At 41.5% G+C, this 18,794-nt stretch overlaps 1 protein-coding gene across 5 annotated transcripts; it reads left to right on the top strand.

The window, feature by feature from the left end:
* Positions 1-902: 902 nt before the first annotated feature.
* LOC117753305 (cytohesin-1-like) lies at positions 903-18,794 on the top strand. Of its 5 annotated transcripts, none has more exons than XM_034571294.1 (12): positions 903-981; positions 9,353-9,435; positions 12,507-12,571; positions 12,798-12,864; positions 13,172-13,290; positions 13,810-14,003; positions 14,605-14,753; positions 15,281-15,392; positions 16,003-16,079; positions 16,204-16,275; positions 17,004-17,158; positions 17,262-18,794. In XM_034571294.1, exons 1-12 carry the CDS (start codon positions 903-905, stop codon positions 17,338-17,340), a joined length of 1,251 nt encoding a protein of 416 aa, XP_034427185.1. In that variant the 3' UTR covers positions 17,341-18,794. The 5 variants fall into 5 exon arrangements, with proteins under 5 accessions (XP_034427185.1, XP_034427186.1, XP_034427187.1 ...); XM_034571295.1 differs by lacking the exon at positions 903-981 and adding an exon at positions 3,982-4,173 and having other exon boundaries at positions 17,262-18,708; XM_034571296.1 differs by lacking the exon at positions 903-981 and adding an exon at positions 6,084-6,443 and having other exon boundaries at positions 15,281-15,393; positions 16,001-16,079.

Below are 18,794 nucleotides of genomic sequence, written 5' to 3'. Positions count from 1 at the left end.
AATATATAACAGTCTGCTTTATAAGTCAATTATTTTTTTACATTACATGTCATTTAGCTGATGCTTTTATCCAATAAGTGCATTCAACCAAATCATACATTTTAAACAGATATGAAACTGATCTCCAAATGACTTTTGTTCAAATATATAAACTCACTTCTGTCACACAGCACCACAAAAATCATTAAATTATACATGATCTCAGGCTGAAACAAACAATGTAAAGATCACATACAAATTTAACACAAATTAATGTCAATAAAGGACTTTTCTTATTTCTAATATTGCAAAAGTGAAGCATACGAATGCATCTCAAACACAATATAAAGTAATCATATGCATTTCTAAGTGTTTCTCAGCTCTGACTAATTTAAACTGCAGGGCTCTGATATGTGTGTGGGTGTGAAGCAGAAGGATACGTGGTTGCGTGCATGCATGTGTACATTTGTCATCACTTCAAGAATACTTTAACAACTGTTCAAAGTTACACAGCAGTGGGTGTGTGTCCAGTTGGCCTACGTGTGTGTGTGTATTCATGGGCATTATTAGAGATATTGTGATATTGTGGGCGGGGTTTTTCTCTAAAAAATCCACCATCATGTGGCGTAAACTAACTGGTTTTGTGTGCATAGCAGCGAAAGTGTGAGATGTGCGAGGCTGGATTCAGGAGTGAGGTCAAGTGTGTGAACATGAGGGAGGAGGGAGGAGAGAGAATGAGAGGAGAGTGTTTTTTTTTCTCAGAGTCTGTCAGAGTCTGGTGGCAGTCGGAGGAGAAATCACCGGAGCTCATTGGACGAGCTCCTCATCGAGCTGGACTCTCGCTGCTGATTCTGGTGTCCTGAAGCACGGAGATGCTGACAGGTTGCTGTTTAGTCCTGAACTGGTGAACACACAGTGTTGTGATGGGGACTGTCAGTGAGTTGTGTGCCTCCAGCTTCCAGGCATTTCTCTGTCCCACAGTGCGACCTGCTGCAGCCACAGGTAGGAAGAGCACACACGTCTGTTTCTGTTGTCTCAGGAAATAGTCAGATTTTGAACTTATCATACATTTGTGTAAATCAACCCTCTGAATTCTGTATTCGTGTTCTATATGCAGGAACACAACTTTACTTATATATCAAGTAGAGAAAAGCTGAAAAAAACAGTTGCAAGTATTGATGTGACGCAGTTTTTGTCTGTAAAATAATACAGGCATCCAGTCTTTAAATTAATTTTATTAAGAAAAAATTGTTGAAATAAAACACTTCACATCGAAATACACTATATCATATTTAATTTCTTATATATTTCTGCTGTATTTGTGTGTGTAAGTAATGAGAATGTATTTTTCACAAAGTTGAGCTGCAATTTTTCAGTTATTATGATGAAAGATTTATGAGTTTCAAATGGTGCAATGTGTTTTTCGGTGCCTGGTAGTTTTGTACTTTGTTAAAGTGATTAGTTGAGATGTCTTACTTACTGCTGAGTTTGTGCTGTAAACAAAGATGCCATGCAATAATGAATGCAACAATGAATGGAGAGAATCAACCTTGAATGGTTCAGGGTTGAAAAGGTGTTTCAGAAATCAGCTGTTATCATTATTGCTCACATTACAGGCATTTGTGTGTCAGGTTTTGTGTTGTGCGACTCTTGATTGCCTAATATGTGGCCAACAAACGCTGCGAGATGTGGAGAGCAAGACTGGCACTAAGTGCTATCAGTGTTCAGTTGCCGTGGTGATTTGTTAGGTTATCAAGATATAGAGCGCTGTGTAGTGTGTGTGTGTGTATGTGTGTGTGTGTGTTCGCATCATGCTGTGTTTTTGACATTTCTGTGGTCATGTACACAAATTAGTCAGGCAAACTATGTGTCTGTACACTTGTGTGTGTGTGTGTGTTTGTGAGAGATGGTGGTGGGCTCGATTTGAAAACATGACGCACACCCATCACCCTCTGGTCCAGGATCCTCCTCTCTAGTGGGTGCTATAGTGACACAATCTCCATCGCTGCCCACTGCTCTCCCTCTGTGCAGGTGCTTTCAAGCTGCATTTCACACTGATCCTTCTTACACAATGAAACTCGCCAGGGTTATTTCCATTTGTCTGACAGCTTTCGGGACTTTTTCTTTCCATATTGCTGCACTTTCCCCTCCATGTCATTTCCTCTCATTTCTTGGTAATTTTGCCTCAAGGCCTCTGTGTGTCATGATTCACAGAGAAGCCTTTGAGCCGTGACGTATAGTTAATAAATAAGCAGTACAGTAGCTTAACTTGAGGATTGAAAATGTCTTTTGCATCTGGGTGTGGTGACCCTTAAAACTGTTCAAATTAAACTGCATCAGCTCGTCCTCACCCCGCCTGACCACATCCTGTTTCTGGTTCGTCCAACCTCTGAATAAAGCGCCGATTCAAGCGCACAGCTGCAATCCTTTGCCCTCCTTTCCTCCATCCTTCCTTCCCTCCATCCTCTCCCCTCCCTTCCTCTTTCCTTCGCCCACAAGCCGTCCACCTCTGATGTCAGACCTGCTTCCTCCAGGCTTCACACCCATCTGGAATAATATGTCTCCCTTAATTCAGCAGGTGGGGAATGTTATTTCGGAGATAGTTGATTTTTATTTCTTGGTGTGTCGTGTATCCTCTTCCTGTTCGGAGGGAGAGAAACTTATTGCCAAGTCTTTCATCATTTCAGGGTGGAGGGGTAAAAAACGTGAAACATATTAAAACTGATTTTATGAGCAGATACACACACACACACACACACACACACACACAGATTTAAGAATGTGAATAATCTTTTCTTGTTTTTTTTCTTTCTACATACATATACATTTCCCATAGACTGAAGAAAAGCAGCTAGAAATAGAATGGCACTCAGTAGTAACAACAAACAAATTCAATAGATATTGATTTATATTTGGATCTGCACCAAATTGCACACACTCAAAAATATAAGTCCCCTATACACGCCTAATTTTCGAGAATGGAAATAATACTAGGAATAATAAAAAAGACATGGCAGCGAGGTCTTCTAATGAGATATCCACACAGACTTGTCAGAATTATCATATTACATAACAGGGTCAAAGATACGGAACAAATCTAGTTCTGTATCTGTGTGTTTGCATTTTGTGCTTCGCCTCCCTTCTGCTTCAGAGGCAAAACCTGAAATATAATGTTTAATCAATTACATTTATCTGGCATCTATAATAATTATCTGGAGTACAAAATATTGCTACAGATGAAGCTAATAAAGAAGTTAAAATTAGCTCCACCCCGACGAGCTACAACACTCACTTCAATACATTCTGAAATAGACACACAGCAACTTTAAATTATACACACTTTTCTGATATTTGTTCCAGGCAGAGGACTGTGTGGCTCATTCTGAGAGCTTCAGCTGGTGCATATTGAAATAGTTCATGGGTTCATGTTGGATCAGAGTCGGCCTCTGTTCACTTTCACTTTCTTGCAGGACATTTGCATCCAGACTGTGGAGGAATCCATCCTTTCATTTCCTGTGTCAGTGAACGCCTCGTGATCACAAAGGAGAACATTTCCATACACGTGATTAACCACTGTGAAAGTGTGTGCATGTGTGCGTGTGTGTGTGTGTGTGTGTGTTTTGAAAGTTTAATGCAGGAGATATATTCTTTTCTCTTCAGAAGCAGTGTTCAAACTCTTACATACATAGATAGATAGATAGATAGATAGATAGATAGATAGATAGATAGATAGATAGATAGATAGATAGACAGATAGATAGATAGATAGACAGACAGACAGACAGACAGACAGACAGATAGATAGATAGATAGATAGATAGATAGATAGATAGATAGATAGATAGACAGAGAGACAGAAAGATATATAGATATATAGATAGATAGATATAGATATAGATAGATAGATAGATAGATAGATAGACAGATGGATAGATGGAGAGATTGTAAACTGCTCTCCGATTGGCTGCTTTAGTTGAAGCCACGCCCCCTGCTCTGCTCAGCACCGGCTGTCTCCTCACACACACAGACACACAGACACACACAGTTGTCGGTAGTCTAACGGTAAACCACTGACACATAACGGACCCGCTCGGACCTGCAAAGTCACACAAAAGTGAAGACCACCCAGCTTCCCCCGCTGAGCAGCGTCCGGCAGCAGCGCAGACATGGTGCTGAAGTCGGAGGACGGAGTTGGTGAGTTGTCCGAGCCGCTTTACGCACGTCACAGGCTAATTCAGATGCTAACCGGCTAGCGTAACTTTATCTCATGCTACACAACCGACGCTCGCTCTTCGGCTAATAAGAGGAAGTTGAACGTGTGTTTCTATCTAATTAGCCGTGTGCACAGCGACGGCAACACGCATTCACTCCACTGGTTTGTTTAGGACTCTGAGGCGGTCTTTTATCAGCTGGCACAAGGGAGCCATTATTACTAATCTGGATTGAGGCCAGACCTCATGGGGTTTCAACGCGTATTGTGCGGCACTTCGTAACTCACGGGTCTATAAATACAGTCAATGCAGCCATTGATTGTCTGGGAAAGAAGCGATGGCTCCCGAAAAATACTTCGGCTGCCCGGGTTGATTTGCCTGCGTGGACTTCTCTTGCCCAGTTTTCCAGCCAATGTGGCCAAGGAGCTGGACACTGGGGGGGTAGGAGGCTGTAAGAAGTCAGTATGGAGAGAGAAGAGGATCTCTTTAGTTAGGCTTCCTCACAGCTGCACTGGTGTTTCCTCTCACATTGAAAGGATGTGGTTTTCCATCTACTGTCAAAAAAAAAAAACCATTGCCTGCACAGTGTTATTGTGAAATCATGTTATAAAATGTGCTTAAGTGTCTTGAGGCTGAAAAGCTCCCAGTACAGGCTTACCATTCCCAACCACATATAAGGTGGACTCTGTAAAGCTAGAAGAGACCTACGCTAAGCAACCGGGATTGTTTCTGATCACTCATAACTGGGTCAATGACTAATACATCTTCAAAAAGTATTTTCAAAACAGATGTAACACATATTTCTGAGTCCAGAACAAGTCTAATTTGTTAAACAACATTTCAAACCACTTAAATACACTTTTAACTGTATTTTTATACGTAAAGATAATATATATTTTCTAACCATTTATTTTAGGTGATAATTATCCCTTCGAGTGTCTACACTGCCTAACCCATTATTATTTTGTCGTTGTGTTTGGTATTTACAATAGTCAAAAAGTGTTTGCTTTCTATTGGCCAGGTATTCAATATCTTAAGCATCCAAAAAGATCTAAAAATAATTACAAACACAAGTAGATAATACATTCAGGACAATAACTCTTTACATCATCAAAAAATGTGTTCACTTTAACCTATGATTCATTGTTTTTAAAAGAAGTCTTTACCTACACTTTCTTATTTTTCTCTGGGTCACATCAGGATGTTCTACTTCAGGTCACATTTTGTTCACCCCCTGTTTATCCTCTGCTGTTCTTATGTCTCTCTGCTTTCATACTTGCTGGACTTTATTGCCTTAAGGCTGCGTGAATGCGGTCAGTCACCAGGGAGTTTACCATAACTACAGGGTTTTATCACAGTGTTGAGCTTGTCATCCTCGGGCCCTTGGGAACATTTAGAAACAGACAATTATGGCCTTGTGAACATTGAAGTGGACAATTATTCCCTTGTAAACCGGCCCAGATGCTGAAACTCTCATTCTTTATGAGTACACATCGTTTTTCTAACCATAAGCAAACTGCTTTGCCATGGGTCCCAGGTCAAATGCCATTCTGTTATTCGTGCGGGTTCATTTCTACGAGCAAACACATGTGATGAGCGGAGAAAGATGACTGGTTTGCATCTGCCAGAACAGAGAGCTGTTGTTTTTGAATTATTTGTTATTTGTTAAATATGAGATGGTGAGTCAGCCTCACTTGTGCACCATCCTCATTTCACATAGTTTTTGAAGATGCATGCGAAACTGCCACCTCCCCGCCCTCTGTCTCCTACGGGCGCCGGCGTCCACGTGGGGGAGCCTGTGTTTGATGCTCCATTCATTGAAGGAGGGAGGAGTCGAGGTGGACAGAAAGGTGGGAGGGGGAGCGACAGAGAGAGATGAGAATTCAAGGGTCCCCCCCCCCACACATACACATACTCGTCATCCTCGTCCTTATCCTCATTTAGCTGCCGGCCTTGCTCCCCTCCTCACTCCTCTGCTGGAATTTGTGCCCGAGGATTAAAGAGGCTGGGAGGCTGGACGATTGAGGACCACAGGATTGGGATTGGAAAAGATCAGACAGGACTGGATTATTACTGTGCCATAGGAGCTTTTGGCTGTTTTAGTCAGAAATCGGTGTTGTGGACACTGGCGCTGGAGCTGCAGTACGAATCCAAGCTTGTTGGACTGAAAACTTCAAAAAAGGATTGCTTTCGGCTGCACTGGGACCTCCGAGACTGGTGGTGAGGTCCATCAGCACAAAGTCGCTTTCTCTGGTATGAACCCTCAGGATTATGACACACATGTGTCGGCGTTAAGTGCGTCATCGTTACTTCTGCATTAGAACCATTTTCAGAAACTTGCGTGCGTGTGTGTGGTCATGCCTTCCTCTGAAATCTCATGGGACCTAGATAAAGTCACAGTATCCGTTTGGTAACTGCTGAATTATTAATGAAGTTTGTTTAGTCCGTCATTGCATCGTCAGAGGATGTGATGTGTTGTGTAACTTACAAGCAGCAGAGTGGAAGTAAGCGTGAACTTTAAGTCTGGACATTGGTTTGGTTGCCCTGAGCAGCTGGTCATCATTGCTATGACAAGGTGTCCCATTACTGGCCAACACAAACACACACCGTGACCTGAGGACGTCGCAGAGCAGCTGGGTGAGGAACCCGGAGACACTTGTTATTTGAATGTGAGTGTTTTTTTTTGTGAAATGATGACATGACAGGGTTTCGCGAGCTGTCATTAATCCACCCGCATGTTATTTCCTCTCTCTATGAAAAGCAGGAGAGAGCGTGAACGCCAGTTTCACTGCCTCGCCGCTAACAATTGTGTGTTATTCTCGTCCTCAGGTTTATAATATGAGCCACCTCGGCCCACTTAACACTTTCTTTCTGGGCAAGGGGTGTGTGTATTATGAGCGAGTGCGTCACTGTCTGTGTGTTTGTAGTATGTAAATAATACCAGTATCCAAGGCTGCGACACCTGTCACATCATACATTGGGCTTTTCAGAATTTGCCTTTTGTTAGAGGTTAGAGGAGCACTGTAGTAGGAAGATTGAGGCTGTTCTTTTGTATTGGATTTTTCTGGTTTTATCAATTGAACAGTTCATTTACAAAATGTGTCAGAAAACCTTCCCAGAGCTTAAGTTTATGTCTTGAAGTTTCTTGTTTCGTGGGAAAAACCATCTCACCCCGCAAATTATTCAGTGTCCTGTCATAGGAGATAAACAAAAGCAGGAAATCTGCTCTTCAGAAATATGATTTGAATTGATCAATTGAAAATTCACAGCGAGCGGGTCAGTGTGTCAACGATGTTTCTAAACGCAACGGACAAGAAACTGGAAGAAAACAAATATGTCAGGATGAAAAAGAGATGCCATAAGACACTGACGAAAAACTGTGACCTAATATTGTGATACCAGCCATACTTGCGCCTCCTCTTCTTTAATGAAGTACTTTCGCTGAGTTGACGCTGAGTAACTTGGTCATGGTGGCAAAGAGAAGTGAACAGTTCACTTGAATCCCTCAGCGTGGCTCCTCTAATGAGGCTGACAAACAGCAGCAGCAGCACAGCTTGACTGGACTCCTCTGTGGCTCCTTGTCGCTCGACATAAATTGAGCCTTTACTCCAGTTAAAGCATTTTAATATACGTTAGGAAGAAGCCATAGCAGATTTATCATGAGGCGACCACTGGAGAGGAGCCGCAGTTACAGTCCACAGTGCGGAGGTGGGATGTTTGAAAATAACTCGAAAATCATTAATATGAAACGAGCACCATTTTTCATGTTGCTTTTCATTTCTTATCGTTCGCTTCCCTCTTTTTCCTCCCGCATGTTTTCATAAGAAAAACCACAAGTCCGTCACTGACAGATCGGCATTTCCCTCCTCTCTTTATCGCTGCTCTGCAGATATTATGTTTGTGTCTGAGGGCACATTAACTTCTCTTCTATCAGAGCACACACCTGGTCATCTACAGTTTAGGGTGTGTTTGTATGGAGGGCGGCACCTTAACAGATACAGTAAGATATCACTTCTATCCCAATGCACCATTTTCATACTATCATTCATTTGGTTATTGAAACCAATGAAATCTAACCATTAACAATAAATGACAGTTAAGACTTTTGTTTAAAAGGCTGAGGAATCCCCAGAATAATCGTTATTGATTAAGAATGGAATCCTTGGTTGCAGCCTTACAGGTAAAACTGTGGCTGAATGATAACAAAATAATGTAAGACATTTGTTTTTATTCGATAAATGTAAAATAAATTGTATATATATATTCTTTAAATGATGTGATTTCAGCAGCTTTATACAGATTAAAATGTCTGTAACCATGGCTTCATGTAAAGAGCAACTATTCTTTGTCAATTTCCCCTTGTTCTAGCAAGGGGAATTCCTACGAATTCCTACTAACAAATCTTCTATCTGACAACTGCTTTTTTGTCTTCATTCACTCACCTACAAAGATCCTCAGTATCCTCAATTTACTTTTTATTTGTAATACTTTGTGCTAAACCAGGCTAAACCCTGATATTGTTTGAATGTGTTATTGTATCAAAATCCTCTAGATTTAGAGGTTTTCTTCCATTCTTTTCTGTAGAGGAGTTCAGATTCTCAGCGTCCTACACCTACACATTAATGTCATTAATGTAAAGTGTTAAAATGACGTCAAATGCTGCCTATATTTTTTTTGAATAGCTAATTAGCTCTGGCAAATATAAATGTTGCTTTTATCAGTTAAAAAAATGCAACTAAACAGATATACATTGTTGTGCGTGCGTGCGTGCGTGCGTGCGTGCGTGCGTGCGCAAAGGGGACAAACAAAGGGGGTTGATTTCTTCGTCCAGTTTGAGGTTAAGATGTCAGTGTGGTTGTGTGGGGGGGTGTTAATGGCTGATGGATCAAAGATTGTGTTGCCATAGTGACCCATAGCAGAGGGACTCTCAGGTCTCTCGTGTGTGTGTGTGTGTGTGTGTGTGTGTGTGTGTGTGTGTGTGTGTGTGTGTGTGTGTGTGTGTGTGTGTGTGTGTGTGTGTGTGTGTGTGTGTGTGTGTGTGTGTGTGTGTGTGTGTGTGTGTGTGTGTGTGTGTGTGTGTGTGTGTGTGTGTGTGTGTGTGTGAGAGAAGAGAAAAGTTGATTTTCATATTTGACATGCGTGTTCCTCTCCTTCCTCCTCAGTTCCTGATGACCTCAGTCCAGAGGAGAGACAGGAGCTGGAGAGCATCCGCCGCAAAAAACAAGAGCTGCTGCAGGACATACAAGTAAGAGCAGCACTCGTACTGTACATGACCTCATCTCTCTTACACTGTAGGCATGTCCTGAGCCGATGATAAGGATCTGCGTCAGGGTCAGGGATGAGGTTTGAATGCATTTTGTCCAATCTGAATGCACTTAAGATTCCGCTTGTCAAATCCAAATCCCTTTGAATCCTGCATTGAACCTTTTTATAGTAGTTTGTTTTGTGTGGAATGTGCGTGATTTAGGGATTAATCAGCAGACAAGCATAATGACCCTAATACAAACTACGGTACTAAACGATCAAATCTGAAAAATTGACACAAAGCTGAGTTGGCGGCATATTTTGTCAGTGCTGTGTGACATTTGTTAATCCTGCTCTGACACTGAGTTTCCCTTTAGCTGTGTTTGCACCTCACTAGCAGGCTGTCGGAGAAGCCAAAGTGAAAGCACAACAGCCGTAATGATATTTATTATAATTCATCATTCAGTGACTATCAGTTCATTCAATCACCGATGTTTTGCATGGACAAGACAAACTCACTGTGGTTCTGCTGCAGGTCCTGTGATCTGACAGGTCACAGTGTAACACAGAGTATTCATCCTCTTCAACTTTAAAAAAAATGCCAAAGTTCTACTTGGAGGTGTAAACATCACTAATAACAGGGAGCTGTGAGTTTAATGTTGTATTTCACAGATTTGTATGAAGCACTAACCCTCCTGAAGTCTGGTGGATATGCACACAACCACTTCTTACTTTAACCTGCTGGATGATAGATATGTAATTGAATTAGGTGTTGTTTCTTCCACAGTTATTGCATTTTAAATTTGTTTAGTAATGTTTTAGTTGGTCCACCATGTTTGTTTCCAACAGCATCACTGCTGAGTTGTGTTGAATATACTGTGTCATCGATGCCTACACTCAGTTACAGAGACAGTATGATTGAAAGATTCACAATTGATTATCTTATATGTAATATGTAATATTCTGTAAGATTATTTTAGATGTATATTCATCAACATCAGTCATCAGGTCTGACTCAATATTTAGGCCCTGGATTTAGATTGAAGTCATAAAAAAACCCTGATCTGGACTTCCTTACCCTTTTACTTTTTATTTCTTAAACCAGTTTGTAAAACAAAATTCGAGCTGAATTCATCTGGAGTTTCACTTCTTTGCCTCCAGTCTATTTCTGTTTTCTGTCCTCAGTCATTACTGCTCAGATGAAATATTTTCTCAGCAGGGCAGCCATGAAAGGGAGTTCATGTTTGTCCCGGCAGTGAACCCTGTGGTTATCTGGACTGTTGCAAGTCTCTTTCTCCGTGACATTACATTTTTGAAGCGATAGATTCACAATTTTTCAATGTTAGTGATGTGGGACAAAATGCACTGTCCTCGTTCTGTGCAAGATTTATTTAAAGGCTTTAGAGGTGTTTCTCTGTTTTAATGGATGAAAAGTTACAAAAAGAGATAATAAAAAAAACATTTTGGAAAATATTTTTGTGATTTCCTTACAATGGATGTGAATTATATTGACTTTAGGAAGGGATGTTTTAATTTTGAGTATGAACAGGAGGACTGATTTCACTGAGAAAAAAGCTTCAGTGTTCATGTGGGACACTATTATTTACAGACTTCTAAAACTGTGAAAGCCATTTGTTCCTCCATGTCTAGACCAGCGAGCCTCGGGCAGTGTGTGTATGACAACTGGAGCGTCACTGTACTCATTTAAGACAGAGCGAGCTGCACCTATATATATTTCTATATATATATATATATCTTTGTGTGCCCTCCGGCTGTTTCTGTGTTGAGGGACAGGTTAACCTCCTGCATCAGTTAATCTCACAACCTTAAATAAAGTGGCAGGACTGTTATATGTGGGTACTTTTTTCCCCGTAAGAATGGGGATGTGTTTTTGTTTTTGTTAACAGTTTTCAAACCTTCAAATATTAATCCTAAATCTATACCTAAAAAAATATTTTTTTTAAATTACGATGGCAAACAAATTACCCAAAAATATTCAATAAGGGATTATTCTAAAGAAACTGTAGTCATTAAAATGCTTTAAAACATCGCCCTCAGTCAGCATCAGTCAAGTGGAAATCCAAAACACGCACACATACAAAGAATAACAATAACATGCCTTCAGGGCAGCGATGCTCTCAGTAGATTGATGGAGTTTATTACCAAGGTCGACACCCGTTTCCCTTCTCTTAAGCTCCGCCCCATCTTGCCCTGGGGGCGAATGGCTAATGAGCCGTGAAATATTCCAGTAATGGAGACGGAGGATGCCGTTTGTTAATACGGCGTTGTAACCATGGAAACGCACATGGGGGAATCCAGACAACTGACGTTATTTACTGTAGGCGAGGGTGATGCAGCCTGGTTTACACTCATTGGGGTGTTTATAAATTATAATGACTCTAATCTGAAACTGCGGCCATGTCCACTTCTGTTTCTCTTCTATTATTACCTCAGTCCATTATCTTTTCTGCTGCGCTCAGTGTTTCTCCATCTGTCTCTCGCCTCCCTGTTCTTTCCTGCCTCTGATCAGCTCTGCTAAGCCAGTCAAAGTCTTTGATCCTGCATACTCCTGTCTCCAATGTGACACTGGAACAGACCAGGCAGGGTGTCAGGGGGGAGTGGGCTGATACATCTAGGTCAGCACAGGGGAGAGGAAAGGAGAGGCGGGTGGTCGGCCCTGACCCCAGAGCAGGTGCTACAGCTCCTAGAGAGGTATTCTTTGCAGAGGGTGGCTGTTCCACATAACTCGTGCTGAGGAGGAGTCGGACTGAGGGAGAGTGAATCACGACTGCACTTTTTAGTGTTTTTACTGGTTTCATTCCGTCAGTAGGAAGTATTTGTGTGGTTGTGTTGGTCAGCGAGCTGTAGCTGGAACAGACGAGGATGTGTGATGAATTCTGCTGATGCTCAGATCAAAGCATCGCTGGAGGTTACGGGTCAGATATCACACAAGTATCACATGTGTGCCTGTGCTTGTTTTGGTTCAGTGTCTCTGCTCAAAAACCAAACAGAACAATTTCTGTTTCATCCCTTTCATCTTCTTTTGTGGTCTCTCCCTCTGTCTGCTCTCAGAGACTGAAGGATGAGATAGCAGAGGTGACCAATGAGATTGACAACCTGGGCCTGACTGAAGAGAGGTAAAGTATCTCTCAACGACCATTTCTGTGCACGTGTGTGGGCGGACATGGTCCACTCAGCCTTTGTTTCACTGGACGTGCATTCATGGTGAAAATCAGCATGACCCTCAGAACAGAGGAGTTTACTACCCTGTGGGATTTAGGTCCGCAAATAAAGGGATAGTTCACCCAAAATTGTAATTGGTTCATTGAGGTTCCTTTTCTAAACTATTCATCTGTTTTTTAGGAAAAGTATGCAGAGGAACAAACAGATGGCCATGGGCCGAAAGAAGTTCAACATGGACCCAAAGAAGGTGAGAAGGAATCAGCATCTCTTAAATCTAGTGATTCATTAGTATTGATTAATCTGTTGATCATTAAGACCTAAAAAAAAATGAGGAAAATGTCCAAGCTGATGTCTTAAATATTTTATATTTTTCTTTATCCGGACAACAGTCCAACATATTAATTCAACAAAGATCTAGAGAGAAAACACATCCTCACATAGGAGAAGCCACAACCAGTGAAAAAGACTAGTTTCTTTACCTGCTCGGTTCTTTTGAGGATTATTTGTATTTTTTAGTTCATGATGTTGGGTTGCACTCTGATTTCTTCCTACAGGGCATCCGCTTTTTGGTGGACAGCTCCCTGCTGAAAAACACCAGCGACGACATCGCTCAGTTCCTCTACAAGGGCGAGGGGCTGAATAAGACGGCCATTGGGGACTACCTGGGGGAGCGGTAAGTGATCCCCAGCAGGACATGATAGAATAACAGGACCGTAAAAGCAGCTAAATGGAGTTCAGACATTATTAGTTTTTCTTTTCCTTCTGTACATGTCATAATGTCTTCCATGAATAATATCAATTTTTTTCACCAGAAGTAAAGATAATAGTTTATTCTAAAAAATAAAGAAGAATACTGATAATTTCTATCCATGGGCTTTTTCTAGAGCTACAAATATTTCGTGTGTGAAATCAAGCCTCGTCAGAAAACTATAATAAACTGTAAATATGAGCTTATGTTGCATTAGCAGTTCTAAAAGATGATCCATTAATCTCTTTTTATCTGACTCGTCACATCTCATCCATCTATTTCAGCTGCCAACTCAGAGCTAAACAAAGCTGTGTTCAGTTGTTGATCCTGTTTTTGTTCTGTTTACTCCCTTCTCCCTCCCCCATGTGCGTGTGTGTGTTTTTTTTTCTTCTCGTGTGTGTGTGTGTGTGTGGGGGGATTTATTTTTTTCCTGGCGTCGTGCAGAGATGACTTCAACATCGAGGTGCTGCACGCCTTCCTGGACCTGCACGAGTTCTCGGACCTGCACCTGGTCCAGGCGCTCAGGCAGTTCCTGTGGAGCTTCAGGCTGCCCGGCGAAGCTCAGAAGATCGACCGCATGATGGAGGCGTTCGCCCAGCGATACTGTCACTGTAACCCTGGAGTGTTTCAGAGCACAGGTACCAGAGTGTGTGTTTGCTCAGAGAGAATACAGGAACGAGGAGGTGGCAAAGAAAACCCCAAACATGTTCATAATCACAGTTTCTCTGTATCACTGAATTCTGTCTACACACGTGTTGGGAACTTGAGTCTGATCACAAATACACATTTCGTACACAATTGTATCTCCAGTTTTAATTCATAGTTAATGGACATTTTTGTCTCGGTTCCCAACACCAGCTGTTACTCAAATCTGAGGAAATAATAATTTAATGACTATTTACCAAATTACTAATAATAATTTAACTACACAGAACTTTTCACAGCAAAGTTTTGTATGGTTGATGAATTGAATAAAATATTCAACAATAATTTGAAATCAATACATTAAAATAATGGAGAACAAATAAAAATAAAATAAAAAGCCTTTTTAAAAAGGTAAGTTTTGGACATGAACTTTGTTAAGCTTTTCACTTCAAAAATAAATATGTATAAGCAAAAGAAATAATGACTAAGCCTCATTTTCCAGTTGAATCCAGCAAAGAAATCAGTGACAAAGGAAACTCCAGTTATTTACGACTTAAGTCTCACATATGCATGTTATTTCTTTCTTTTTTATAGATACCTGTTATGTGTTGTCGTTCGCTGTGATTATGTTGAACACCAGTCTACACAACCCTAACGTGAAGGACAAACCGCCGGTTCAGAGATTCACAGCGATGAACAGAGGCATCAATGACGGAGGAGATCTGCCAGAGGAGCTGCTCAGGGTGAGAGACGTTCAATTCACACCACATTTATCCATTCTCCTGTTTTAACAACAAGAAAATCGTCAGCATCGGCCCTTTAATCTCGTCTTTGCAAGTTGACATCTTCGTTGGCGTCCTCTACATGTATGGTTCCCCTTTTTCATCCTGAGATATTAGTATCCTCGCTGTGAATCTTCCGGGAAAAGTTCTGGAAAATATCTGGAGGCAACTGAATCGGGCATTTACGTTCTCAGATTTAGCCCCTCCAGAAAATTTCAGGGAAATGTCCACTCTTTGGTGCATGTCTGAAAGCAGCTGTGATGTCAGGTGTGTTTGTGTTCAGCCAAAATGAAAATTCCCATTTCATTCTTAAATATTTGCACAGAGGCTTTTGAGATGCACAGAGAATCTTTTGTGTGAATCCTGCTAACACCGTGTCATACATATTGATAAACCAACCCAGTAAAGCTTGTTATAACCATAGACTGTATATAAAAGAGGTTCTAACCTTCCCTCAACCCGTCACCTTTATTGTTCCCTCTCTGTAGAATCTGTACGACAGCATCAAGAATGAACCCTTTAAGATCCCAGAGGATGATGGGAACGACCTCACACACACTTTCTTCAACCCCGACAGAGAAGGCTGGCTCCTGAAACTCGGTATGTGCGTCAGAAAAAAAGGAACTAGTTCATTTCATTCAAACCTTAACTTGTTCAGTTGGACTGCCCTCTAGTGGACATGAAGAGGATAAATCATGTAGAAACACTGAATAAAGTTGACTGAAAGTTTCAAAGTTTTTTTTAAACTCTTGTTTTGACATTCTTTTTGTTTGTGTTTCATGGGTTTTGACTCCAGGAGGTACGTACCCTCACACTCCCCCAGCTTTAACGCACTACCTTGCTTCTGAGCTGCCCCCTCCCCCCTGTTTTACCCGCCACTGTCTGTGTCCATTCGCCTTCACATCACAGTTTTAGTCATATTAAAGACAGATTTATTAATTTCCATATGCGATTTCGCACCATGCTTGATGTGAAAAAGCGAATAAAGTAGTTTCACATCTGCTTCTAACTGCTGGACTCCTCGACCTGACCACTGACCCGCGTTTCTAACCTCAGCTTTTACGATCAGTAGGCTTTCGTGTCAGCTGCTGATTTGTGTCTTCAGTGTGCTTCACAGTGTTGTCGTCTGAAGTTCAGCTTTCTGCTTCGCCTCTAACTAAAGTTTTCTGTCCCCCGGTGAAGCAGCAGCTCATCTCTGATTTCTCCTCAGGTGGACGAGTTAAGACCTGGAAGAGACGCTGGTTTATCCTCACAGATAACTGCCTCTACTACTTTGAATACACCACAGTGAGTAATTCCAGTTTTGACTACATGACAGAGTAAGAGGAGAAATACTTAAACAGACGGAGGCTTCAGAAAGTTATACTTGGATCTCTCACACTGTCATTATTTTTTTTTCTTTGTTTACCAGGATAAAGAACCCAGAGGAATTATTCCACTGGAAAATCTGAGCATCAGAGAAGTTGATGACTCTAAGAAACCGGTAAACACTTTGTTCTCTCTTCTCTTTCTGCCACATTATGTCATGTAACTGACCATTTCAGCTGTTTCTCTCTCCACAAGAGGTCACCAGATAAATATCAAAGTAAACACAGCAGGGTGCTGGAGGCAAAAACATTTACAAAGTTGCTCATGTAGAAGAAATTGCCTGTTATCTATTAAAACTTAAAATATGGTAATTATTAAAGATTATTAATTTTCATTGTACTGCTGTGGTCAACAACAAAACTGCGATCGGACACTCCCTGAGATTTAGAAAACTGTATAAACATGTTAGAATATAAATAACAACAGCACAGTCGCCTCACATCTAGGAGGTTCCCGGTGCGAATCCCGGTTTGACCGGGGTCTGTCTGTGCAGATTGGGATTTGGGTGATTGGAGGCACTGAATTGACCCATTTACTTGAGGTTAACTCTAGTTCACCTTCATCCCCCTTAAGCACGTGTGTATCTTATATATCCTGTACCTGTTGTGGTTGGATCCTTTAGCTGCTTCGTTAAGATGACACTAAGTGCAATGTTTTAAAATTGGTTTGGTCCTTGCTGATGCACAGAAAAGGTTTTTTACCACAAAGTAATTCTTTAAAGACTTTGTTTTTAAATTCTGTCGTATTTATTCCCTCCAGCTCAAAACAAAATTAACTTGTGTTTTCAGACTTTTATTGTTGACCCAACCCTGACTCATCCTGTTTGTGCTGCTCTCTCCCCAGAACTGCTTCGAGCTCTACATCCCCAACCACAAAGATCAGGTGATCAAGGCCTGCAAGACGGAGGCGGACGGCCGCGTCGTCGAAGGAAACCACACTTTTTACCGAATCTCGGCCCCGACCACGGAGGAGAAGGACGAGTGGATCACCAACATCAAGTGAGTCACGTTCAAACACCCTCTCCTCCTGTAGGTGATGAGTGTGATGAAGATGACTTCCTGGAGGTTTTGCATCTAACCCTCCTTCGTCTTCCACCTGCAGAGCTGCAATCAGCAAAGACCCGTTCTACGAGATGCTGGCTGCTCGGAAGAAGAAGGTGTCGACTCTGAAGGGGCTGTAGAGCTGCAGAGGATTAAACATTTCCACAGGTTTGACTCCTGAACGCAGCACAGCTGACGTGGACCTGATATTCCTGCTGCTGCAGTGACACTTGGACCTGGCACAAGGGATTCAGCCGTTAACGTGGCTCTTCCTTTTGACACCCGTCTCTTCGCAGGTTTGAACGTTGAACGTTTCATTTCTCATCCCCAGATGAAAAGATTCACTGACCTTTTATTTAAATCCTCAAACAGCTCCTTTTTTTTATTTATTTTTTAAACAAACACACTTCTGCAGTGCTGCAACCACGCTGTGATCTCTGGTTAAGACTCCCACTCCTCCTCAGATCTGCTGAAATGATATTTGAAACATGTCTGATTCATCTCAAAGTAGCTTCAAACAGGTTGTGTTTGTTAAACTGGGCTGCGGGTATCCAAGCATTTAACTGGAGAGAAAAAAATGAAGGAGCGAGCGGGAAATGATTTCAGTCAGATTAGAAGTGTAATCAGTGTGTAAACACAGACTGTATATAAAGATGGACAACAGGTCTCCACGTCCTCCCACTATCTAGAAATGAGGCCTAACTATCCCGGGTAGGAATGCTGCCGTCTTGCACATTCGGAGTCAGTCTGCGCAGTAACGAGTCTGGAGCTGGCTCATACCCGACACTATAGCCACTTTTCCACTGGTCAAAAAACCAACTAACATCTGGCTTTTGTCTGCAGTGTGAATGGATTCAATCCACACTCACTCCTGGGTCTAATGACTGTGCAGTAGACGGCGATGGAAACGAGTCACGTGGTTGAACGTACTAATTTAGCAAAACAAGGTTTTTTAAAAAACTGAAAAGAAAACTCTGCTACTGCCAATGGGGAAAAGAGTCAATTGATGTTTTTTGCTGCATAAAAACAAAACTGTTTATACCCACCAATTTTGGTGTTAAGAGATATAACACGCACAGTAAGCGTGGTTTGACCTATGCTGCAGTCAGCCACCAGGGGGCGATCCAGACTAACTCATGCAGATTTGGAGCTGTCATGTCATCCTTATGTTCAGTCTGCTGAGGAGAGACAGAAGATAACTGTGCTTTATGATGCTGGACAATTACAGTATGAATCAAATACTTTGTTTACTACAAAACTTCAAAAAATCATACACGTCAGTAAGTTTACTGTTTTGATGAGTTGAGGCCTTGGACTGAATCTGGTTCCAGACTGAAAACAAAGACATGAACTGAAGAGCGTCTTCAGTTTGGTTCTCTCTCCTGGCCTCTTTCCTCCGGACGACTGTGTTTAGTTTGATGCCATATAAATGCTTGTTTTTCTAAAGGCTGTTTTCTTACTGCTGTTGCTCTTTTGTCAAAGCACTGTTCATACAAATGAAGGCAAAACAAAAATTCCTAAATATTTATTTATCCAGATTCCTTGTAATTTATTGTTTCATGTTTGTCTCATTAAAACAAAACAAAACATTTGA

The sequence above is a fragment of the Hippoglossus hippoglossus genome, chromosome 19, assembly GCF_009819705.1.
Source record: "Hippoglossus hippoglossus isolate fHipHip1 chromosome 19, fHipHip1.pri, whole genome shotgun sequence".
Lineage (NCBI taxonomy): Eukaryota > Metazoa > Chordata > Actinopteri > Pleuronectiformes > Pleuronectidae > Hippoglossus > Hippoglossus hippoglossus.
Note: the sequence above shows the minus strand (reverse complement) of the source record. Positions and strands in the feature narration are given on the sequence as shown.

Excerpts from the sequence above, each read along its gene's own strand:
- LOC117753305 (XM_034571294.1), top strand. The coding sequence starts at position 903 with ATGGGGACTGTCAGTGAGTTGTGTGCCTCCAGCTTCCAGGCATTTCTC. Across the intron at positions 982-9,352 it reads GCGACCTGCTGCAGCCACAG|TTCCTGATGACCTCAGTCCA; the intron begins GTAGGAAGAGCA and ends CTTCCTCCTCAG. Across the intron at positions 17,159-17,261 it reads GAGTGGATCACCAACATCAA|AGCTGCAATCAGCAAAGACC; the intron begins GTGAGTCACGTT and ends TTCCACCTGCAG.